The sequence below is a fragment of the Zingiber officinale genome, chromosome 11A, assembly GCF_018446385.1.
Source record: "Zingiber officinale cultivar Zhangliang chromosome 11A, Zo_v1.1, whole genome shotgun sequence".
In the NCBI taxonomy this organism is placed as follows: domain Eukaryota; kingdom Viridiplantae; phylum Streptophyta; class Magnoliopsida; order Zingiberales; family Zingiberaceae; genus Zingiber; species Zingiber officinale.
This window is the reverse complement of record NC_056006.1, coordinates 993,628-1,018,968: the sequence shown is the minus strand read 5'-3', so window position 1 is coordinate 1,018,968 and position 25,341 is coordinate 993,628. Positions and strand designations below refer to the sequence as shown.

Genomic DNA, 25,341 nt, shown 5'->3' with positions numbered 1-25,341 from the left:
GAGAGGAGAAACCTAATGAATAACTGATAAGAAGAAAAAGATCACGGAGCACTAGTGATATAGGAAAAATTAAGTTATTTGATCAACTACGGGTAGAATAGATATTGGAAAGGAAATTTTTTTTAGAATTTATAGTTCTTATAGAATAAGATATATAATTAAATGGGATATTGTTATTTATTTTCAAAATATGGCGGGAAGAAAAAATAATAATAATAATAAATAAATAAATCAATTAATCATGGAATGAATTGTATAATGACATTTATTAAGAGATAAATGGAAGGTGTTAATTGTGAATCGTTCGACCAAAATACGAAGCATGCCATTTATTAGTTTGAACACGCATACCAACGTATAGAGCGGGGCGGGTCGATTCGTGACGGAATAATCATTTGACGGGATGAGGCGGACCAATCCGCCAACTTGACGGGTTGAGAAATTTCTAACTTAACCCATTCTAAGGCGGGTTGCGGGTTTGACGAGTCAACCCATGACCCCATCAAAAATTTTTAAAAAAATTAAAAAATATTTCATATCTTCAATATTTTACTTCGAAAAAGTTTTCTATAATTAAATGTATACATAAACATGTATTTTAAATATAAATAAAAACAAACAAGTATTTATGTTAGATGAAAAGTATTATTTTTATTTTAAAATTATAATAAAAAAAGATAATAAATTAACCTAAAACTTAACTTACATATGTTTTTCAACCCGCGGGCCAACCCAAGTCCGAGCGGGCCGACCCGCGCGGGTTGCGAGCCTAGGCGGGTCGGCCCATGGCGAACTTGGGTTGATAAAATTTCAACCCAACCCGCTTAAATTGTTTAGTGTGGCGGACCAATCCGATCGGTCAAATCCAAATTGACGGTTCTACCAACGTAAGTACGTAACGTCATTAATTTAATCAATGGCAAAATTAAAATGGGTGGCTTAAATGTTAAAATTAATGGAAAATTGGGAGGTATAGACGGCCTATGTGAGCCGGCCTGGTTTAAGGTCCAGTTTACAACAAACAAAGCAAACTCTCCTGGTCTCTCCACAGTCGGTCAAGTGAGCTCGAGCTCGCAACTGTGCACCCAGTTCACATCACAGCTGCTGTGAATTTACAGCCTTGCCCCGAACTTGCTATACTCACGGCTAATTCTTTTTATAAGAGGAAATTATTTCCATTCTGAGTAATAAGCTCAAATATCACACCGAGTAGAGAAGTTGTATGTACCACTATAGGCCTTTTAGTTTATTATCTTGAATCATTAGTAGCAAAAATTGTCACGGTCCCTCTAAAATGACCCTAGTATTTAGAATATTATCTTGAATCATATATTTATGGGTAAATAGGAACCCTCCAAGCTATCCGGAATATTATTTTGAATCATATACTTCAAGAGTAAAGTTCTTGAGATGAGTATATCTATTTTTTACCATAATTGAATCATATATTTATAGATGGAAGTTAGGGATGATAATTTCATCATAATCCGATGGATAATTTGACATCTGATTCGAATGGAGGAGGATATAGAGGGAATTTTTATATCTGATTATAATAAATGAATATTCGGATATGGGTATTTCGGGTATGGGTATGAAGGTGAATATAGTAAAATCTTACCCATACCCTATCCGATATCCGATTTATTTATTTATAAGCCTCAATTTTTATTGGAAAAGAAAAAACTTTAGTCCGTTTTCTGTCTTAAAAAAAAAAAACTTAGTTTGTCTCATTATCTTGTTATCAACACGCATTTCATCCTCTTTTCCACGTAAAATGTTCACCTGATCGAAAGAGTACGAGATGAGAAAGAGCTGACAAATACATTGAAATATTTTTTTTTTAAATGAGAATGGTAGGGAATAATAGGATGATGGGTAGGATATGAGTACCTGAAACTCTGATGGGTATGAGGATGAGTATAAAAGTTAAATACCCGATGGGTATGAGAATGTGTATGAGTATAGATATAATAAATGAGGATCGATACGAAGGATATGAAATCTTATCTAAATCTTATTCATTGTCATCCCTAATAGAAGTAAAATGAATCATTTTTAAAAAGACTCATATTTCATTTGATAAAAAAAACTAAGAATTTAGCAATTGGACTTGGAGAGTGAGAATTGTTGAGATGACAATTTATTTTAAAAAGGTTACCTTTTATATCCTCAATTAAATATATCAACTTGAAACAATATTTGAATATCATATTATATATATAATTTGTACTTTTATTTAATTCTTAAAATAATACAAATAAGAATGAATAAATGAATGGTAAAATAAGCAAGCACGCACGCCACATGTGCGTCACTTATGGTTAGAACTAAATAAGGTCTTTATGATTTAAGGCCAGCATAACTGCATGACCTAACTTATAGTAAAAAATAAATAAGGTATTTTCTATTTAAGGCAAACACAACCTCTGCATAACTTGACATGCTATGAAAATGAGTTAATTGGGCACTCTTTATTATTTTAAAAACCAAATGTAGGTGATACAATATTTATAATTAATCAAGTTCTTATTTAAGAATTTTGATTTTAAAAAAAGTTAAAAAGAATAATGGAACATTACGTTATTAAATTGGATTGAAGGTATACAATATAATCATCAAAATTTTTAATTTATATTTTAAAATTTATTATTATTATTTTTTCATGAGCAAATTAAGAATCTCTGTTCACTAGACACAGATATTTTAAGTGACCTATAAAAAAACTGTAATCACACGTATTGGATTTCAAACCTAGAGTTTATTAATTACTATTTTATATATTTGGTTTTTGGAAAATGTGCATAAATTTATGACAACTGGAATTTATAGCAACATTAATTACTAATTACAACCAAAACAAATGTGCAGATGTCATCAATTCCAGTTTTGGTAGATAAAAGCTAGCTAGCACTTCTACGGTTCACACGCTATACAAAATTACTCCAACCATATCATTGTTGAAGATGGCCGAGGTCGGATGGGGTGAAGCGAGTAGGCGAGGCCGCGAGTTGGAGATAGCGGTGCATGACGGAGAAGCCTATGACGATGCGTCTCCAGCGGTGGCGGAGAAACACATCAGCTTGACAAGGCTCGTCTTTGCTTGTATGGTGGCTGGCGGTGTGCAATATGGCTGGGCGTTGCAACTTTCCTTGCTCACACCCTATGTCCAGGTTTAACAAGCACATTAGTATTGCATAGTCCTGATCGTTATGACTCATATACCTTTGCGAATGATTGATCCCCAACTCTATTTTGGACAGACGCTAGGACTATCACATGCTCTATCTTCCATAGTATGGCTTTGTGGTCCTATTACAGGTTTCGTGGTAACTATCTTTTCATATAAATTTCACTTTTTTAAAATCTAAATTCTTGATATGAGCTAGACTCATCATAATTAAAGTAATTTTGTGTAGGTGCAACCTATTATAGGCTTGTGGAGTGATAGATGTCAATCGCGATTTGGAAGGAGAAGACCTTTCATATTTGTTGAATGCATATTGATATCCATCGCTGTGAGCAACCTATTAAACAATTATGATTTAATAATGATGGTAATTAATTCCTAAGATTTCATATGCATGTTGATGTTTTAGGTAATTGTGGTAGGGTTTTCCTCAGATATGGGGCATGCACTAGGTGATACGAAAGAGCATTGCAGGTGAACAAAGAATTTATAATTTTCATGCTTTAATATTATATTTACAACTTAATTTTAGTTAACCTGATATGCTAATTAATTAACGCAGTGTTTATCATGGTCCTCGATGGCATGCAACAATAGTCTACTGTTTGGGATTTTGGCTATTAGATTTTTCTAATAATGCAGTTCAAGCAAGCGAGCTTCTTTCTAATTAATATTAAGAGTATTCCAACATAAAATCATTCCATTTTGCATAATTAATTATATATATAATTTAATTTGCAGGGTCCAGCTCGAGCACTTATGGCTGACCTCTCAAGTAAATATTTACTTGTTTATATATTTTCATAAAACTTTATGCTAAAATATATGTATCAAACTAAATTGAGCTACGTGTGTAATAGGTCATCATGGGCCTAACACAGCAAATGCTATATTTGGCTCATGGAAGGCAGTGGGAAATATCTTGGGATATTTATCTGGTTCTAGTGGGATTTGGCATAAGTTTGAACCAAACTTCACGAGTCTACTTAAACAAATTATCATCACAAATCAATAATATAATACAAAAACTAATCTTTCCTTATTTTCAATTACTGTTAAAGGTGGTTTCCTTTCTTGATGACCAATGCATGTTGTGAAGCTTGTGCAAATCTGAAAGGTGCATTTTTGGTTGCAGTGGTAGGTCCTGAATCCTAATGAAATACTGTGAAATTGAATTTGTATATTTACTTTACCTTTTGATGAATTATTGTTGTTGGAACTAGGTTTTATTGTTTATTAGTTTGACGGTCACTCTATTTCTCGCCAAAGAAGTTCGTCTATGTGACTTGAATAGATTTGTGAGTGTAGATCAACAAAACACAAACTTTTTTGATGTCTTGAGGGCCTTTAAGAATTTGCCTCCTGGAATGCATTCAGTGCTTCTTGTCACTGCCTTGACTTGGGTATGACGGGCTAAAACTATAACTCAATTATAACATATGCATATATACGATAGATGTGTTGTTCATGTTGCATTTTATCAATGTAGTTGTCCTGGTTTCCCTTTATACTGTACAACACTGATTGGATGGGTCGAGAAATCTACTATGGCAATCCTAAAGGAACCAATGAACAAAGTGATGCTTACGATCGAGGTGTTAGAGAAGGCGCCCTTGGATTGCTCTTGAATTCTGTAAGGAACTATTTCTTTATTTAATTTACAACATTCATCTAAAACTCATCTGATATATGATTCCATATTGTCAGGTTGTATTAACCATATCATCTTTCTCGATCGCACCAATGTGTCGAAAGTTAGGTACAAAAGTAGTTTGGGCAATCAGCAATTTGATCTTGTTCGTTTGCATGGCTGCCATTTGCATCATAGGCATTTGGTCCTCAAAAGAATTTCATTCTTCAGCACAACCGAGACTCACTGCAGATCCAACCATTAGAATTGTTGCTTTGGCTTTCTTTACAATTCTCGGTTTTCCACTAGCTGTGAGTATCACATTTTCTTACCTATCACATGTTTTCTAAGCGATATATTATGTTGAATTCTTATCATTCTTTCTCAATAGGTTGTATATAGTGTTCCTTTTGCTGTAACAGCACAATTAACTGCTAATGTGGAAGGTGGTCAAGGTAAGTTGAAATCACTAACTATATATTAATTTTCATCCCCCTTGCTGAATCAACATCCTTCGCAGGACTTTGCGCTGGAGTTTTGAACAATTCAATCATTATTCCTCAGGTGTGTTCCTATGCTATTTTAGTTCAAGCTATTTATCTGAACTACAAATTTTGTCATTTAGCTTTGTAGTTAGTTTTGAACTGTGTAGACCTTTTGCTAACTCATTACTGCATGCTTTGATTCTGTAGGTGATCGTTGCTCTTGGAGCAGGCCCATGGGATGCTTTGTTTGGGAAGGGGAACATGCCTGCCTTCGCTTTGGCTTCTGTGACTGCTTTTGTATGCAGCATTGTTGGACTTCTCATACTTCCACAACTCTCAAAGAGTAACTTTAAGATTTCACGAGTCTCCGGCGGCCACTGATCTTTAAATTGTAACTAGGAACGGGCTGACGGAGGTACTGGAATGAGCGAATCGTATTTTGCCACCAGATAGACCCAATCCAATATGACTTTTTGAATTTCAAAGGGTCATAACTTTTGACTCGGAACTTGGAATCGAAGATCTACAATTGTTACTGGGGACTATGTAGTCATCATTTTTTGGACCCAAATTCTACTGTTTAAGCCATTTTCAGAGTCACTTTACTATTTTTGGCAATTCCCATTTTTATAGTATTTAAGATAAGTATTTATGGATTATAGTTTGTCTTTATCAGTGTACTGTTTTGGGTGAATCCCTTTCTGTTATGTATTTTCATTTCCTTTTCTTTACAAGATTGGAATTAATGTCTGCTTATTAGGATTTCTTTCTTTTATTTGTGTCTTAGATTTGTAGTTTATATAATAGTCATGTTTAGATGAAGAATTATCCTCTATTCGGTATAAAATTTCTAATTTTCGTAACATCCAAAGAATGATGAATTTCTCTTCATGTTAGACCGATCCTCTTCTTATCTTCTCTTAAATTCCTCTTTCTCATCAGCCCACAGGATAATCGCTATCCTACCCGACATCACATTCACCTATCCTTTTATATTGGTGAGTGATCGTATCTGAAGGCGATGAGATGGTGCGCTGGCTCCAATGGGTGGTTGATCGACGAACAATGAGCTTCTCGAGACTGGAAGGAAACTCCTCAACGATCCTACGCACAGGCAGACGGGCCAATAAAGCGTTAGTGACATAAAATCGAGGTGGAAATCCCTGGCTTTAACATCCACATCATCTCCTGAATCCGTTCTTCATAATCCGTATCAGTAGCCTCTCCTTCAAATCTAGTCGAAGGAAGTATAACCAACTGACTGGAGTCAAGTTCTAGTCTCACTTATATACTCTTCCTTCGTGACTATAAATGCTACCTCTTTTCTCCAAGCCATCGGAAGTGTAATCAATCCATTCATTATTTGTTCTATCGATCTCGGGAAAGGGGCAGCTTAATTTTTTTACAAGAGTTAACTCTCCAACTCTTCCTTTAAAAGAGGATGCCCCAATACCCGCCGGTGTATATCTTTCATCCCCTAAAAATATGGCATTGACTTCCGAAATTGATGGACTACAACAACTTCATCAGCAGTTGGATTATATGGCTCGACTACTCATTCAGAAGGACAGAACCCTTATAGAGGCACTGCAGGAGGACTTTCAATGTTCTTTTTGAAAGGAACTTGAAGAACGTTGGCTGACCGCTAGATCTAGAGTCCGTGCTGAGACAACATTGAGGATGAAAACCTATTTAGATTTAGAGAGTCAGACCCAAGCCATGATCTTTTTAAAAGGGAGACACGAATCTTCCCTGTCCCTCGCAATCGAAGAAGCGAAGGCTAAGGATCAGTTGATCGCGCAACCACAACAAAACCTAAAGTTAACCCAAGATGAATTGGCACAAACTCGGATAATGATTATGGAAGAAAAGGAGAAAATGAGGCATATAGAATATTTTTGCCCTAGGTGCTAAGCTCATGGCGGGAATTAGAAAAGAAGTTCACCCATTCCCGAAACTCTTATATTTATACTAATCATAAATGAGGGAAAATTTTGAGGGATGATCAACTATACTTCAATGAGCTAATTTTATCATGTGTCAATGAAATTCAAATTTAAGCACTTCCTAGTTTTATTCCCGCTCACTTATTTTTCTTTGATCTTAAAGTTCTCCTACAACTCACGTTCTCGATCATACCTTAGGTACCTAGAGATTTGCGCCTTAGGCACTTAGCGAATTTTTCATAAAATAGTCCACATTCTGCTAAGCTAAGTACCGAGGATGTGGGAAAAGTCATTTTTGGCTACCAAAACATTTCGCTAGTCATGTTCTTTATAAATGTCTATTCATGGATGATTGTCATGTGTCACTACCACTCATTTCTTGTGACGTCTGATGACATCTATCGCCTTGTGAGGTACAATTGCACATTTGCTTAACTCTGCAAATCAACAATCCATCTTATATGGGTTGTTCCAATCTGACAGTGATGCTTGAACTTTCCTCCCATAAAACCCTAAATAGCATTAGTTCTTCACATATTGCTTCTCATCTCTTCCAGTATGTTCTTTCTGGCGATCTGTCCTCCTCTGCATTTCTTTCTTCTTGATTTCCAGCAAACACAGTAAGTTGCTCGTCTTTTGTTTAGACCTGGTTCCACCATGACCCAAGAATCTTTCACCCCTTGGTATGCCTCCACTTCTTCGAGATTCGATGCGTCCGATCGAGCCCATCTTTATTCCAAGTATGGAATACCCCATAGTAATCAAATTCGTCTCCTTCTCTGGATGAGCACCCCCATCTTCCTCTTGATAATCACCTCACTTTCTTCTCTGACCAAGTAGTAGATAGCTTATGCTTCCTTATCCACCCATTTTTTTCAGCAGTAAGCCAATACTTTCACATACCTTTATAACAATTCGTCCCGAATGCTTTTCGGTATATGTGCAGGATGTTTATGTTATTTCACTTGTTTGGAATTCCTCCCACCCCCCACAATCTGTATTTGATTGCATATCCTAAAAAGTCAGAACATGGGACTTTCCTTTTCCAATCTCGCCCAAAGGCAGTTTTCTTTATGGACATGTCATCCTCGATCAAGAGCTGAAAGTCTCATTTCTTCTTCCTGGAGATGCCCAACCCTGCCACTTGGTCTACTGTATGACAATCTTATTTCCCCCTCTCCCAGATCCCACGAGACTTAACCAGGATCCAATTTTTATTTCTTATCTTTCTAAATTGAATAGTCAACAATTCAAAATTCATTAGTGGTTGCATGATGGATTTTTACATCTTTTTGGTCTAAGCCTCGTCTACAAGAAATTGCCATGTTCCTTTGGTAAGTTTTAATATTTTAATGTTTATGTTATCACTAATTGAGATGTTATCTATTCTGTACAGTGGACATAGTTTTGAAAGCTTCGATTACTAAAACGATTGCCCTTTTTAAGGAGGAATAGGAGCTATTGGTCGAGTGGGGTTTAACCTCAGCCACTAGTTCTAACTAGGCTACAAAAACTAGTGCAGATACAGTCTCTGTGGATCCTGCCCCTACTTCACCATCCCTACCAGAGGATGTTCCTTCAGAGCTAGAAGTGACGGTTGGTGCAATATCCCTTAGGTCAAGGTTGACCTGGGTAACCAAGCTGAGTCTTGGTTTGGGTTTAGATGTTTGACAATAAGATATTGATTGAAGAAGAGTCAAGTAGGTCAACGTTGACTGGATACTTGACTGGGAAGTCCTAACTGGGATATTAGGCAAAATGAAAGACCTAGTGAGTGAAGCTAGGCAGTATGAAAGTCCTGGTGAGTGAAGCCAGGCAGAAGAAAAGTCCTGGTGAGTGAAGCCAGGCAGAAGGAAGTCCTAGTGAGTGAAGCTAGGCAGATGGAAATCCTGGTGAGTGAAGCCAGGTGAAAGTCCTAGTGAGTGAAGCTAGGCAGATGGAAATCCTGGTGAGTGAAGCCAGGTGAAAGTCCTAGTGAGTGAAGCTAGGCAGATGGAAATCCTGGTGAGTGAAGCCAGGTGAAAGTCCTAGTGAGTGAAGCTAGGCAGATGGAAAACCCTAGTGAGTGAAGCTAGGTGAAAGTCCTGGTGAGTGAAGCCAGGCAAGGGAAAATCCAGATGGATCAAGGATGATCGGACATCTGGTGCTGGGAAGTCCAAGTAGGTCAAAGGATTGACTGGATACTTGGCATGAAAGAAAAGTCCAAGTAGGTCAAAGGGATTGACCGGATACTTGGCATAGAGAAAAGTCCAAGTGGGTCAAAGGGTTGACCGGACACTTGGTGGAGTCCTAGCGTCAAGGGAGTGACTAGATGCTAGGCATGACATACCAACAGTCAAGGTTGACCGGATGTTGGTTTGGGAGATTTGGGACTTGGTTTTGGACAAAATCAAGTCGGATCGATCCGTGGATCGATCAGCTCGATCGATCGGTGGATCGATCCGACTGTCCAAAATCAGAGCCTCGGATCGATCCGTGGATCGATCAGAGGTCCCAATCGATCGCTGGATCGATTGGGACTCGGCTGCCGCGGGCCGGATCGATCCGTGGATCGATCCAGCGCTTTCGCAAAGCCTCCGATCGATCCGTGGATCGATCCAAAGCCTCCCCGATCGATTGGGAACATTCGAATCGATCGGGATCCGACCGTTGGCATCGTTTATAGCTGCAGGCGTTCGATGGCTGCGGTATCGCTTCTCCGATTCACTCCAGATTACTCGCCAGCTCCTCCACAGTGCTCTCAAAGATCAGATCGCCAGTTCTTGAAGGATCTTGGAAGCTTTCCAAGTCAAGAGGCGGATCAAAGGCAAGAAGAGAAGCTAGGGTTAGGGTTTTCTGTACTCATTGTAAGCTTTGCGCTTGTATTTTGTTTCCCTTTCCTTTCTTCTTGTACTGAGAGTCTTGTAGGGCTTCTCCGCCCTCGGTAGTTACCGAAAAGGAGTGTTTTCATAGTGGAGGGTGCGTGCGTGGTGTGGATCCTTGGATTAGTCACCTCTGGTGACGTGGATACCAAGTAAACCAACCGTGTTAGCGTTGTTGCATTTGTTTCTGTATTTTCCGCTGCATATTCTTGAAGAAACAAGCAACGCCAAGCAACGCCGAGCACCGAGAGCACGCGACGAGCTATTCACCCCCCCTCTAGCTACTTTTGGTCCTAACAAGTGGTATCAGAGCGAGGCCGCTCTTCACCGGAATCATCGCCGGAAGGGTCAAGCATAACAAGAAAAGCTAGAGGGTGAAGAAGTTGGAGCAAATTCTTCAAGTTCAAGATTTTATCAAGCTCAACTTCAAGATGCAATTCCAAGATGGACTTGGATTTGACACAAGGGTGGCTCCACCATACACATCGGCAAGCTTCGATTCTTGGAGATCAAGAATTGAAAATTTCTTGATGATGGAGATAGAGCAATGGTTTGCTCTAATGGAAGGTTTCAAGGCTCCAAGAAATTCAAAGGGCAAAGTTCTAAAGAAAAGCAAATGGAGCCCGGAGCAAGTCCAAAGGTGCGAGGCAAATGACAATGTGACCAAGCTTTTGGTCAATTTATTGCCAAGCACCATTCTTTGCAAAATTGGAGAATTTGAAGATGCAAAGGAACTTTGGAGCAAATTGGCTAAGCTTCATGAAGAGATCCCCTCCACTGTACAAGATAATGAAGAATCCAGAGAGGGTGACTCTTTGGAGCAAGACCAAGAGGAGGACTCCGAGGTTGAGAGATACTCAACCTCCGAAGAAGAGGAAATCCAAGAAGCTTCATCCTCAAGGGAATGCACCGAAGGGAACAAGGAGGGAGCATACTCCTTGTTTCACATTCAAGATGATGAAGCCTCCACCTCTAGGATTGAGGGGGAGCAATCCTTGGTGACACCGGAGCAAGAAGAAGAAGAAGCTTCTACATCCGGGTCAAGAGAAGAAGAGGAGGAAGAAGCTTCTACCTCCAAAAGTCAAGAAAAATCAAATGGAGGAGAATCAAGGTCCGATCAAGAGGAAGCTTCTACCTCCGGATCCAAAGAAAAAGATGCCACCCCTGCAAGCAGAGGTATAAATATTTCAATTAATAATAAAAATCATATAATATGTTTTGAGTGTAGGGAACATGGGCACTATAAGAGCAAGTGTCCTAAATTGGCCAAGAAGAAGGGCCAAGTGGCACAAAAGGGCAAGGCGAAGCCCAAGGAGATCATTCCCAACACAAAGAAGAGCAAGGAGCATATTATATGCTTCTCTTGCAATCAAAAGGGGCATTACCGAAGTCAATGCCCCAAGGGGAAGAAGGTGGTCAAGGCTCAAGGAGGCACTAGGCAAGGGGGAGCCTCCAAGGTAAAGAAGAAGGTAACATTTATTGAGCCTACCCCTTTACATTATGGTAAAAAGCATGATGGTTCTAACTTTTATCATTTTAATGCGATTTACCATAAGAATAGGAAGCATGAGGGCTTTAAGGAAAAGCATGTGGCCCTACATGCCAAAACTACTATCCCTAAGGCTAGGAATGTAGGTAAAAACCTAGGCGATAACTCTAAGGATGTAAGATACAAGCCTAGAAACAAAAATGCTCATGAACTTAATGGAAAACCAAAAACTAAGGACTTAGTGATGGAAAATCAAGTCTTGAGGTCAAGACTTGATAAAATGGAAAAGACCCTAAAAAGGATGGAAAATATCCTATTAGGGCAAAATGAGCATAACCTAGGTTTAGGGGTACAAAAGCCATCCAATGGCCATAGAGGTTTGGGATACAAACCAAAGGCTAAGAAGGATGTGCCCTCTTACCATAGAGTTCCATATAGTTATGGAACAAACCCTAGGTCTAGTGGTCAAGCCAAGAATACTAGGGAAGTCATCCCTAAGAGTATTTTTGCAATAAATGTGACTAAGACTTCTAAGAAGTCTAAGAAAGTCACAAACAAGGTCACAAGGGAGGTTATCCCTAGAGTTGACCTAGAAAATGTGACCAAGGCTTCTAAGAGGCCCAACAAGGTCACTAGGAAGGTATCTAGGGAAGTTATCCCTAGTGAGTACCTAGAGCATCCAAGGAGCACCAATAGGTGTTGGGTTCCTAGGAGCATCTTCTCTACCCCATAGATGGGTTAGAGAGTGTCAACTCCGATTAGAAGGGTAGTTAACCCAACTTTGAGGAAATTGACACTCAAGGAGCATTTTCAAGGTTTTAATTAACCTTTGAAAATGAAATGGAATTAATGATTACTCCTTGAAAGAGTAAATGTGCCAAATTGGAGAAGTATTGATTTAATATTAAATGGCACATATTGGGAAATTCATAAGAACTATCAAGTTGGGATTTTGGTATGTTCTTAGGCAATTTAAGGCAATCCAGGCCTTAAAATTTAAAAGTGCTACTCTTGAGGAAAAATGGAATATGCCAACATTTGAGGACATGTTTACTTTCAATTGGCATACATTAAATCAAGGAAATTAGAAATGCCAATTTAGGTTTTGGCATTCTCTTGAAGCACTTTAGGGCAATCTAGGTTTAAGTTGTAAGTTTAGCTAAGATTTTAAGGATACTTAGATAGCTAATCTAGGTATATTTTATTTATGCTAAATCTTGCCATGATTGTTTGCCCATCATATGCCATGACATCATGTCTAGTTTTTGCATTCATGTTTTATTATGAAAAATCCAAAAATACCATGTCATGACATTCATACATCATGTAGCAATAGGATATTTTCTTTTGAAAATTATTTTCTTTTGATGTATGCCATAACATAATCATGCATTAAGTTTAATTCCTTGTAATTAAGGACAAATGGCATTTAACGACACTTATTGACAAGTGACAACCTAGGTGGATGTCTAACATTTCTAAAATGCCTAGATAAATATGCATGATCCCTAGATTAGGGCAAAAAAAAAAAAAAAAACCAAAATCTACATCTCACAAAGACTATAAGGTGACTTGTATGTGTTTTAGTGTATATTATATACAAGTGAGATGTTAGGAAGATGAACAAAACTCAAGATGTTGATTTAGTGCATTCTTTTGAGTTTTTAGTTTCATCAAAACACATAGTTATATGTTTTCCCATCATTGGGAAAGCTAATGTACAAGTCATGTGCATTAAGCCCAAGGAATGTGATGGGATATTGGTTTTGAAAATGTTTTCAGAATGATTTTGGAAAACCTTGGTGAAGGCTATCTTTTGATAGTAATCACCATTGAATAGTTAGACACAAACTTGAATAAAACACTAAAGTTTTTGCAAGTTCTCAAGTTTGTGTCAATCTTTGAAAATATGAAGTATTTTCATAGCAAACTATTTTTCCGTGATAGTAAATGCCCTAAATAATGTCTACACGAAATTTCATAATTTTTGGATTTTTGTAGAATTTTCTAGGGGTTTCTGAAGTTGACTGAAATGGAATTTCAGCAACTATCAGAGCTCCGATCGATCCATGGATCGATTGGAGTTCCTGAATCGATCCATGGATCGATTCAAACGGCAATTCCCGCGAGCAGAAGCTCGCTGGATCGATCAGCCGATCGATCCAGGGAGTCTGAATCGATCAGTGGATCGATTCAGAAAGGTTCAATCGATTGGAACCCAACTTCAATCGATCCAAGTTGCTGGTTTTGGCTGGGAAGGCCTGATTTCAGCATCTTTGAACCTATTTTAGTCTAGGTAACCATTCCAAACCCCTTAAATACATTTGTATACATACAAAGGGTGTTTTCATGTTGAAAACAAGGATGGATTGGTTAACGAAGACTAAGTAGAAGTTTAGGTTGAGGTTGTTTCAAATTTTGAATATTTGAACCTCAAAACTTCTAAATTTAGGTTTTCTATTGTTTTAGGGATTCCAAGTCATTGTTGGTGCAATGACAGAAGTTACCACCATGTCTTTAGGGGGAGGGACTCTTTAAAGACATGAAAATTATTTTTCATGAACCTTGGAAGGTGGTTAACCTTCTGTTGTGAACTTGCTCAAGGTTGAGCATTTAAACTTGAAATGGGGAGAAATGGGGAGTGGATATCCTCATTATTTCAAGTGGACACTCAAGTGGTTGAAAATGCTCAAGGTTGGGTATTTGTCAACATTGAGGGAGAAGTTAAGGATAAATGAAGGGTATGGGACCTTCATTATCGTGTTGATCACAACGAGTGAGGTTGTGAACAACGATGAGCAACTCTTCAGGGGGAGAGTCTTCAACAAATGGATTTGTTGAAGTGTGCCCAGAATTGGAGCATAGGTTGATGTGTGTCCAACGATGGGTTGATGTGTGCCAATAGGGGGAGAATGTATGGTTAAGTTTAGGCTTTCATTACCTATGGGAAGGTCATAGGGGGAGAATGAAAGGACTCATGAAAGAGAGTAAGTTAGGCTTTCATTACCTAGAGGGAGTTTGCCCTCTTAGGGGGAGAATGAAGAGCTTAATTTATGCCTTCATTACCTAGTGGCATGAAGAAGGAGGCTATGGGATTAGCCTAACTTACATATGGGATTGTAAGTGTTATTGTGGTATTGTCAAACATCAAAAAGGGGGAGATTGTTGGTGCAATATCCCTCAGGTCAAGGTTGACCTGGGTAACCAAGCTGAGTCTTGGTTTGGGTTTAGATGTTTGACAATAAGATATTGATTGAAGAAGAGTCAAGTAGGTCAACGTTGACTGGATACTTGACTGGGAAGTCCTAACTGGGATGTTAGGCAAAATGAAAGACCTAGTGAGTGAAGCTAGGCAGTATGAAAGTCCTGGTGAGTGAAGCCAGGCAGAAGAAAAGTCCTGGTGAGTGAAGCCAGGTGAAAGTCCTAGTGAGTGAAGCTAGGCAGATGGAAATCCTGGTGAGTGAAGCCAGGTGAAAGTCCTAGTGAGTGAAGCTAGGCAGATGGAAATCCTGGTGAGTGAAGCCAGGTGAAAATCCTAGTGAGTGAAGCTAGGCAAGGGAAAATCCAGATGGATCAAGGATGATCGGACATCTGGTGCTGGGAAGTCCAAGTAGGTCAAAGGATTGACTGGATACTTGGCATGAAAGAAAAGTCCAAGTAGGTCAAAGGGATTGACCGGATACTTGGCACAGAGAAAAGTCCAAGTGGGTCAAAGGGATTGACCGGACACTTGGTAAGGGAGTCCTAGCAGGTCAAGGGAGTGACTAGATGCTAGGCATGACATACCAACAGGTCAAGGTTGACCGGATGTTGGTTTGGGAGGTTTGGGACTTGGTTTTGGACAAAAATCAAGTGCTGGATCGATCCGTGGATCGATCCAGGCTCTGGATCGATCCAGACCTGTCCCAGCGAACAGAGAGCCTCTGGATCGATCCGTGGATCGATCCAGAGGTCCCAATCGATCAGTGGATCGATTGGGACGCGGCTGCTTCGCGCGATAAGCGTTGGATCGATCCGTGGATCGATCCAGGCGCGTTTCCAGAGCACAGAGGCGCTCTGGATCGATCCGTGGATCGATCCAAAGCCTCCCCGATCGATTGGGAACATTCGAATCGATCGGGATCCGACCGTTGGCATCGTTTATAGCTGCAGGCGTTCGATGGCTGCGGTATCGCTTCTCCGATTCACTCCAGATTACTCGCCAGCTCCTCCATAGCGCTCTCAAAGATCAGATCGCCAGTTCTTGAAGGATCTTGGAAGCTTTCCAAGTCAAGAGGCGGATCAAAGGCAAGAAGAGAAGCTAGGGTTAGGGTTTTCTGTACTCATTGTAAGCTTTGCGCTTGTATTTTGTTTCCCTTTCCTTTCTTCTTGTACTGAGAGTCTTGTAGGGCTTCTCCGCCCTCGGTAGTTACCGAAAAGGAGTGTTTTCATAGTGGAGGGTGCGTGCGTGGTGTGGATCCTTGGATTAGTCACCTCTGGTGAGGTGGATACCAAGTAAACCAACCGTGTTAGCGTTGTTGCATTTGTTTCTGTATTTTCCGCTGCATATTCTTGAAGAAACAAGCAACGCCAAGCAACGCCGAGCACCGAGAGCACGCGACGAGCTATTCACCCCCCTCTAGCTACTTTTGGTCCTAACAGTGACTTTAAAGAAGAAAGCCCAAGGGGTGAAAGCTCACCCTCACTCCTTCCCCCAAAAGGTAGGTAGTAACTATCCCTGAGGATGTCATTCTCGAAGAGAGGCGAGAATAGTCTCCGGAGCCAACCTTGTCTACTCTTTATCCGACCCTCTTACTGTCTAGTCCCATGCGAACGGGAGAAGACTCCTCCTTGCCGAGTGATCCTCCAGCTTCCAACCTTTTATCCTCTCCTCGGGGAAAATCTTGTGACATTGTGCCATAAGAATTTGCCCAGCTACCTCCCTTCTTCTGCTTACCTTCTGTACCTCTTCCACCTTCTCCTTCATCTTCTCTACCTTCTCTTCCTATTTTGTTAGCGGGTCACTTGATGGATGCTTGGTCAGATGCCCATAGAAAACTTAGCGAGCTACCTCCCAAACTGCTAGCAAATGAGTTTGCTTATGAACAACCCCAGGAACTATTATTTTAATTGATTATTCTCACATTTTTCTTTAGTCACATATCACCCTATTTATTATTCAGCATTGGGCTATTAGAATGCACATTTCCCAGCAATTATATAATCTAGCTCAAGAAAATGAATTGTTAAAGCAACAATCTTCTGGGGTAGCGGGCGCAAGAAAATATGAACAAATAGAGTTGTTATCTGCTTGACTCTGAGAGGCTCAGGAACTAACTAAAATTGAACTTCAAAAGACAACTAAATGGAAGACTACATTAGATGCTGTTGAGTCCCAACTTTAGATGGAAACAAGTCTTCGAGTCGAATTGCAAGCAAAAATGATCAAGTTAATTAAAAAGAATGTACAACTATTCGATTGGCTATAAACAAGAGAAGTTACCCATACTACTGAGCTAGCTGCCAAGACATCAGAACTAGCAACTCAAAAGGCTAAACGAGATTCTTTGGTCTCGGAGCTGGCAACCACCCAAATTGATATGGTGTCTACTCACGTGGAATTTGCGACCATCTAAGCAACATTGAAAACCTATCAAGCAGAAGAAGAAAAATGGTTTAACATAAAGAAAAATGAGCTCTTCCAAACACAAGAGTTCAATACGCCAATTGCCCACTCTATTGTTTGGGCACTCATACTGGGAGCACAAAGTGCTATGGAGCAACAAAGGAGGGTGGCCACTTGACCTCTGATCCTCCTATTAGCTCCTTAGATTATGATCGAATAACTCAGAATGCTCCCCCAAATTTATTTCTTAAATTCTCATGATCCTTCTTGTTTCTTATCATTTTTTGTATGCCCTACACCAAATATTAGAATTTTCAGTGATAAGTCCTTATCTTGTACTTAATTTCAACAAGCGTTTTTATCTTACTGAAGTTTCATTCTTTAATGACTAACGCTTGTTCAAGGTATAAAGTCTGTCCAGGTTATAAACTGGATTAGATAAAATGGGGATTGCTTAAGATTGAGCGGAATACAATAAGTGGGGCAACGTATGCCCCATTCTTAAAAACTGAGCGAACTATGATATGGGGGCTAACATACGTTTGACTCTTAAAATCGAGCGAAATATGATACATGGGGCTTATTTCTCCACGCCAACTAAAATTCGCTCGAGTTGATTTTCGTTTAAGTCTACGAATAATCGTTCATATACGAATTTAACTTATTATTTTTTCATTTAAATAATAAAGCTCATTCATACCTATGACAAAGGAATTGCACAAAAAACCAAGTCCACCTGGGCAAAAAACACTAACACCTCGAGATAATTGCCTATCATTTCACCTATCACCACAAGCTTCGTGTTGAGGACATGTGTGCGTATGCTATTGGAGATATGCAATTCTTTCTTTTTCCACCACCTCACCCTCATCATCACACGACTCACAATCAATCTTGCCTTTTTTACTTTTATGATCCAATGGCCCGACTTAGAAGAGCCTTTTTTTGTGGAATCCCTAGAAACATTCTATGAAAAAACCCTAAGGCTCCTCTCTTTTCATCCTTATCTTCATCGTTTCCTTTTCAACTTTCCGTTACTCCTCTTCTTCAATTCGTGTAACTCTCCCCTTCAATAATGGCGGAGAACCAAGAGTCGTATGCACAATGCTCTTCCGGATTCACTCTTGAAGAAGCTTACCATTTCCAGGTCAACTATGACCATCCTTCTGAGATAGTGATCACTACTCCTGAAGATTGCCCCCATCGTCCTCCCCTAGAAAGTGTCACTTTTTTTTTTGTAAAACAAGTTGTGTCAGGACTTCATTTCCCATTGACCCCTTTTTTTGTTACTATTAGAGTCTACTTCAACATCCCATTGAATTAACTTATTCCTCAATCCTTTAGTATATTAAGTGGTTTTGTCTTCATTTGCTGCTTATTCAATATTCCTTTATCAACTCTCCTGTTTCACTATTACTTTCATCCACGTCTTGTATCAAATGACCTTTTAAAATTTTAGTCTTGCCCTAAGGAAATTTTATTTAAGCAAGTACCAGCTCAGGAAGAATGAAGAGATAGATATTTCTTCATTCGTCTCCCAACTCCTTCCCCCTATCCTACAACTTGGCAACAAAATCTTCCTTCTATCCCTAATTTAAGGAACTTTCATACAGACCCCACCTTAGGTCCGACGATATAATATTTGAAAGACCTAAAGTTCAGCTTACCCGGGTTAACTATAGAGGGTCTATTATATATTTTTGGCCTTACTCCGGTCAACCTTGAGCTAAGTGCCTCATTTGGTAAGAAGAGATTTTTCTCTTTTCTCTTAATTCATTTACTATGATTTCTTTTTAATGTAACGTTCTTGCAACGGAGGCTATCAATGTGGCTTTTCTCTTCAAAAAACCCAGAATAATGACAGAAACTTTAAATCAAATAGGTGAGAATCAGCTGAGGGAACGTCAACGTGAACAAGATTCCTCCTCTGTCGGGTTACTTCCCCTTGCTCCATGGTCCGCCTCCAGCTCCTTCGATTCAAATGCCCCTCTTGTTATCAATCGCCGATGATCACAATCCTCTACTTTACAACTATCAGGGCTTCCTTCTCCTGAGCAAATCTACCCTGATGTATCTGAGAATCTTTTTGCCAGGGGGAAAACCCTGCATTTCTAGTACATCTTCAATACAACCTCAAGATCGCTATGATGCAACCAGCTAGATTAATTTCTACCTCTTGCAAGTTAATGCAGGCTCCCAAATCAACTAGACCGGGTATAGAGATGCCCAATGTAACGACCCACCTTCCTTACTACTCTCTAAGGTGACCGTTACTTAACTATTAACTCTACTCACTAGTGTTAATTATGCTAATATTAGCAACACTTAAATTTGTCACGCTCCCAGAGAAGTTCCTACCGAAAAATTTCCGGCAGCATCTCTCCTGTACCGGTGACAATATAAGCATATATACACAAGCAAAATAACACCATCCACGCAGTTTAATAAATCAGATCATGCAAGTAATGAATAGCGGAAACATAATGACATACAACCTCTTACTCCAAAATTTTCTTATCAACCTAAATAAAGAATTAATCTAAACAAATTCTTAAACTAAGTCCCAAGGCTTCTATAGTCCAGGCATCACACATCCATCCACACCTCCTTGTCGCCTTCCTTGACTATAGCTTTTCCTTTCCTTTATCTGCAGTAAGAGGAAATGCAATCTATAAGCAAAATTGCTTAGTAAGCGCTATCCAACTCACAAAATCTCGATATGCATGTACATATATCTATAACATAAACTAACTGAATGCTTACTGAAAACTATTCATGCTCATCTAATAGTAAAGGAATCATAACAAACTGAAATGCTAAATATGTAAAGCTGCTCATGCTCACCTACTAGCAAATAACAGTAAGCTAATATAAATAACATGCTAGCATAAAAGAAAACTAAACTTGCTGATTTTAAAACAAAGTGAAACTTATTTCATTTGTTCTAAACTTATTCTTTTATTTCACTTGTTTAAAACTTGTTCTATTATTTCACTTGTTTAAAACTTATACTTTAATACTTCAAAATAATAATCAACTTCTCTTGGGCCCAGGCGTAGTACCATCTTATGCACGTTCCCTAATAGGTTGGGGTAGCGAACCACCAATCCTAAAAGAGCAGACCTTGGTCTACCAGGGCCAAGACCTCGGAATTGGACACTTGGATTTGTTTAATGACAACCTCGGAAGTCGGGTACTAGCCTCTTCAAAGTAAAATATCTTAATTACTTCTTCTTTAAATGTCTTGACATTTTAATAAGCACCTTGTGTGCCAAAAATCCCTAAAGTCTTGACTTTGAGATCTACTTAAGGCCTTGACCTTTTTATTTCTTTTCCTTATCTTTCTTATACTTGTTCAAGTAAAATACTAGCCTCTTCAAGCAAAATACTTGTTCTTGTTAATACTTCTAATAAAAGAATGCTTCTTTAAAAACTGACATGTTTAAACAAATTCTAACATTGAAATGCATAAACAAAAATCTGCATACAAAGCTCTATCAAAAATCTGCATATTAGCTTAATAAAATTCTGCATACTTGCTTAATAAAAATATGCATACTAGCTTAATAAAAATCTGCATACTAGGCTAATCAAAATTCTGCATACTATGATAATAAAATTTCTGCACTATAAGCTCTAAAGTTGGTATAAGATTAATGGGCTGTTCTTGTTCAATGTATAGCACAACCGAAACCAACAGCAAGGGATGTTCGTGCCCACTTCATAACACAAACAAAACCATACAGCAGCTCCAAATCAAACAATAAGGAAGCAAGCATTAAGGTAACAGCATGAAGGAAACTACATGCTCAAAATAACCGAGTTGCTTAAACCACATGCTAGAATAAAGGAACTCAAATCTGTATCCTAGAATAAATGGTAGCAAGGAAGCATATCTAAACCACATGCTAGACTAAAGAGACTTAAATCTATACACTTGAATGATTGTAACAAGGAAGCATAACCAAATCGAACTAAAATGCATATCAATTCTTCATGCTCAATTCTGCACACATGCATATCAATTCTTCATGCTAAAAAAAATTCATTAAATCTGTACACTTTCTCATGTTAATTGTCTAATAGCCAAAATTGACCGGATTGCATAGAAAATTCCGAACAGAAGCTACTTGTGCCCCTTTCACGGCACAACTTGACTTGCACATTAAGATCACAAACAGAAAAGGACCAACTCAATTTCTGAAAAACCAATTTACCTTTCTTTGTTCCCTTTTGAGATTCACGGTAGGAAATTCAGAAGCCACAAACTTTACTGAAAACAAAGAATGAAATCGAGATTCGAAAACCACTCTTACTGCAGGTGAGAAACGCTTACCTTGGTGTTCTTGGACCTACACCCAAAATCAGCCTCTAGGGTTTCGGACAGCTCCAATTCCGGCGACTCCTTGCACCTCCGTGCTCTCCTCGACGAGGGAATCGTGAAGACGAGAAGAACTTCTTGGATTGAACCCTTGACCGGCCATCGAGACGAAGCCCTAGCTTCGTTTTTCAATTCCGCCCGAGAGGAAACCACCGCGGACGCGAGAGGGAGAAGGAGAAAGGATTTAGGTCACGACAGAAATCAAGCCCTAAGTTCCTCTCTTTATAACTCACATATTCTGTTAACTTCTTAAATAAATTTTGCTATCTTTTCTAAACAGAACCGCCCGCTTGGACACTTGGTCAGCCGGATTTGCTTAAGGTTCGGGTTGGGTCATAGGTCGCGGGTTCGAATCTCGGCCGAAACCCTTTTATTCCTGATTATTTTCTATTTCCTAACTACTGCTTAAATAAATTTTGTTCCTTCTTTGATCAGCAATGCCCGCTTGGGCACTTGGTCAACCGAGACAACATAAGGCTTTGCTTAACCGGAGGTATCCGGTTCGAACCTCGGCTTAATTTTTTTATTTTTTGCAACTTCTTCCTTTTGGTAAAAATACCAAACGAACTCTAAAAGTTACATAAAAATACTCTAAAAATTTCTAGAATATTTCTAAAGCATTTCTAAATATTTTTAATTACTATTAGGACTCCAAATATTAAAATTTGGGGTATTACAATTCTCCCTACCTTATAAAAAGTTCATCCTCGAACTTGGAATAATTCTGGATATCTCTGTCTCATACTGTCCTCACGCTCCCAAGTAACTTCCTCATGCTTCTGGTTCTAAATGACCTTCACTAGTGACACTTCTTTGTTCCTTAGTCTCTTAACCTGTCTGTCCACTATCACCCATAACTTCTCTGTCCTTTTTGTTCTCTTGTACTCGGTCTTCAGTACAAGCGGTACGGGGACGTCCTCTTCTTGACATCTAGTTATGTAGAAAGAAACTAAACAGAATTCTTAACTTAGTAAGCACTTCTAAACATCTCCCTATTCTGTACATATAATCCAATACTTCTAAGGATTTCCCTTTACTGTAAAGAATAAAGAAAGCATACTAAAAAATTTAAATACTTTCTTTCTTGAAGACGACAAGGCTGGTGCTGATGTGTGATGCTGGAGAATAGGAACTGCTCTGATACCAACTGTAACGACCCACCTTCCTTACTACTCTCTAAGGTGACCGTTACTTAACTATTAACTCTACTCACTAGTGTTACTTATGCTAATATTAGCAACACTTAAATTTGTCACGCCCCCAGAGAAGTTCCTACCGAAAAATTTCCGGCAGCATCTCCCCTATATCGGTGACAATATAAGCATATATACACAAGCAAAATAACACCATCCACGCAATTTAATAAATCAGATCATGCAAGTAATGAATAGCGGAAACATAATGACATACAACTTCTTACTCCAAAATTTTCTTATCAACCTAAATAAAGAATTAATCTAAACAAATTCTTAAACTAAGTCCCAAGGCTTCTATAGTCCAGGCATCACACATCCATCCGCACCTCCTTGTCGCCTTCCTTGACTATAGCTTTTTCTTTCCTTTATCTGCAGTAAGAGGAAATGCAATCTATAAGCAAAATTGCTTAGTAAGCGCTATCCAACTCACAAAATCTCGATATGCATGTACATATATCTATAACATAAACTAACTGAATGCTTACTGAAAACTACTCATGCTCATCTAATAGTAAAGGAATCATAACAAACTGAAATGCTAAACATGGAAAGCTGCTCATGCTCACCTACTAGCAAATAACAGTAAGCTAATCTAAATAACATGCTAGTATAAAAGAAAACTAAACTTGCTGATTTTAAAACAAAGTGAAACTTATTTCATTTGTTCTAAACTTATTCTTTTATTTCACTTGTTTAAAACTTATTCTTTTATTTCACTTGTTTAAAACTTATACTTTAATACTTCAAAATAATAATCAACTTCTCTTGGGCCTAGGCGTAGTACCATCTTATGCGTGTTCCCTAATAGGTTGGGGTAGCGAGCCACCAATCCTAAAAGAGCAGACCTTGGTCTACCAGAGCCAAGACCTCGGAATTGGACACCTGGATTTGTTTAACGACAACCTCGGAAGTCGGGTACTAGCCTCTTCAAAGTAAAATATCTTAATTACTTCTTCTTTAAATGTCTTGACATTTTAATAAGCACCTTGTGTGCCAAAAATCCCTAAAGTCTTGACTTTGAGATCTACTTAAGGCCTTGACCTTTTTCTTTCTTTTCTTTATCTTTCTTATACTTGTTCAAGTAAAATACTAGCCTCTTCAAGCAAAATACTTGTTTTTGTTAATACTTATAATAAAAGAATGCTTCTTTAAAAACTGACATGTTTAAACAAATTCTAACATTGAAATGCATAAACAAAAATCTGCATACAAAGTTCTATAAAAAATCTGCATATTAGCTTAATAAAATTCTGCATACTAGCTTAATAAAAATATGCATACTAGCTTAATAAAAATCTGCATACTAGGCTAATCAAAATTCTGCATACTATGATAATAAAATTTCTGCACTATAGGCTCTAAAGTTGGTATAAGATTAATGGGCTGTTCTTGTTCACTGTATAGCACAACCGAAACCAACAGCAAGGGCTGTTCGTGCCCACTTCATAACACAAACAAAACCATACAGCAACTCCAAATCAAACAATATGGAAGCAAGCATTAAGGTAACAGCATGAAGGAAATTACATGCTCAAAATAACCGAGTTGCTTAAACCACATGCTAGAATAAAGGAACTCAAATCTATATCCTAGAATAAATGGTAGCAAGGAAGCATATCTAAACCACATGCTAGACTAAAGAGACTTAAATCTATACACTTGAATGATTATAACAAGGAAGCATAACCAAACCGAACTAAAATGCATATCAATTCTTCATGCTCAATTCTGCACACATGCATATCAATTCTTCATGCTAAAAAAAATACATTAAATTTGTACACTTTCTCATGTTAATTGTCTAATAGCCAAAATTGATCGGATTGCATAGAAAATTCTGAACAGAAGCTACTTGTGCCCCTTTCACGACACAACTTGACTTGTACATTAAGATCACAAACAGAAAAGGACCAACTCAATTTCTGAAAAACCAATTTACCTTCCTTTGTTCCCTTTTGAGATTCACGGCGGGAAATTCAGAAGCCACAAACTTTACTGAAAACAAAGAATGAAATCGAGATTCGAAAACCACTCTTACTGCAGGTGAGAAACGCTTACCTTGGTGTTCTTGGACCTACACCCAAAATCAGCCTCTAGGGTTTCGGACAACTCCAATTCCGGCAACTCCTTGCACCTCCGTGCTCTCCTCGATGAGGGAATCGTGAAGACAGGAAGAACTTCTTGGATTGAACCCTTGGCCGACCACCGAGACGAAGCCCTAGCTTCATTTTTCAATTCCGCCCGAGAGGAAACCGCCGCGGACGCAAGAGGGAGAAGGAGAAAGGATTTAGGTCACGACATAAATCAAGCCCTAAGTTCCTTTCTTTATAACTCACATATTCTGTTAACTTCTTAAATAAATTTTGCTATCTTTTCTAAACAGAACCGCCCGCTTAGACACTTGGTTAGCCGGATTTGCTTAAGGTTCGGGTCGGGTCGGAGGTCGCGGGTTCAAATCTCGGCCGAAACCCTTTTATTCCTGATTATTTTCTATTTCCTAACTACTGCTTAAATAAATTTTGTTCCTTCTTTGAACAGCAACGCCCGCTTGGGCACTT

At 38.7% G+C, this 25,341-nt stretch overlaps 1 protein-coding gene across 1 annotated transcript; it reads left to right on the top strand.

Annotated features, from left to right (window-relative positions):
• Nucleotides 1–2,887: 2,887 nt before the first annotated feature.
• On the top strand, nucleotides 2,888–5,860 carry LOC122032283 (sucrose transport protein SUT1-like). The gene is made up of 14 exons (XM_042591563.1): nucleotides 2,888–3,173; nucleotides 3,264–3,329; nucleotides 3,420–3,518; nucleotides 3,600–3,664; nucleotides 3,753–3,837; nucleotides 3,932–3,965; nucleotides 4,051–4,150; nucleotides 4,252–4,327; nucleotides 4,414–4,593; nucleotides 4,680–4,823; nucleotides 4,898–5,131; nucleotides 5,212–5,275; nucleotides 5,341–5,384; nucleotides 5,513–5,860. Exons 1-14 carry the CDS (start codon nucleotides 2,967–2,969, stop codon nucleotides 5,684–5,686), a joined length of 1,572 nt encoding a protein of 523 aa, XP_042447497.1. The 5' UTR covers nucleotides 2,888–2,966; the 3' UTR covers nucleotides 5,687–5,860.
• Nucleotides 5,861–25,341: the final 19,481 nt, after the last annotated feature.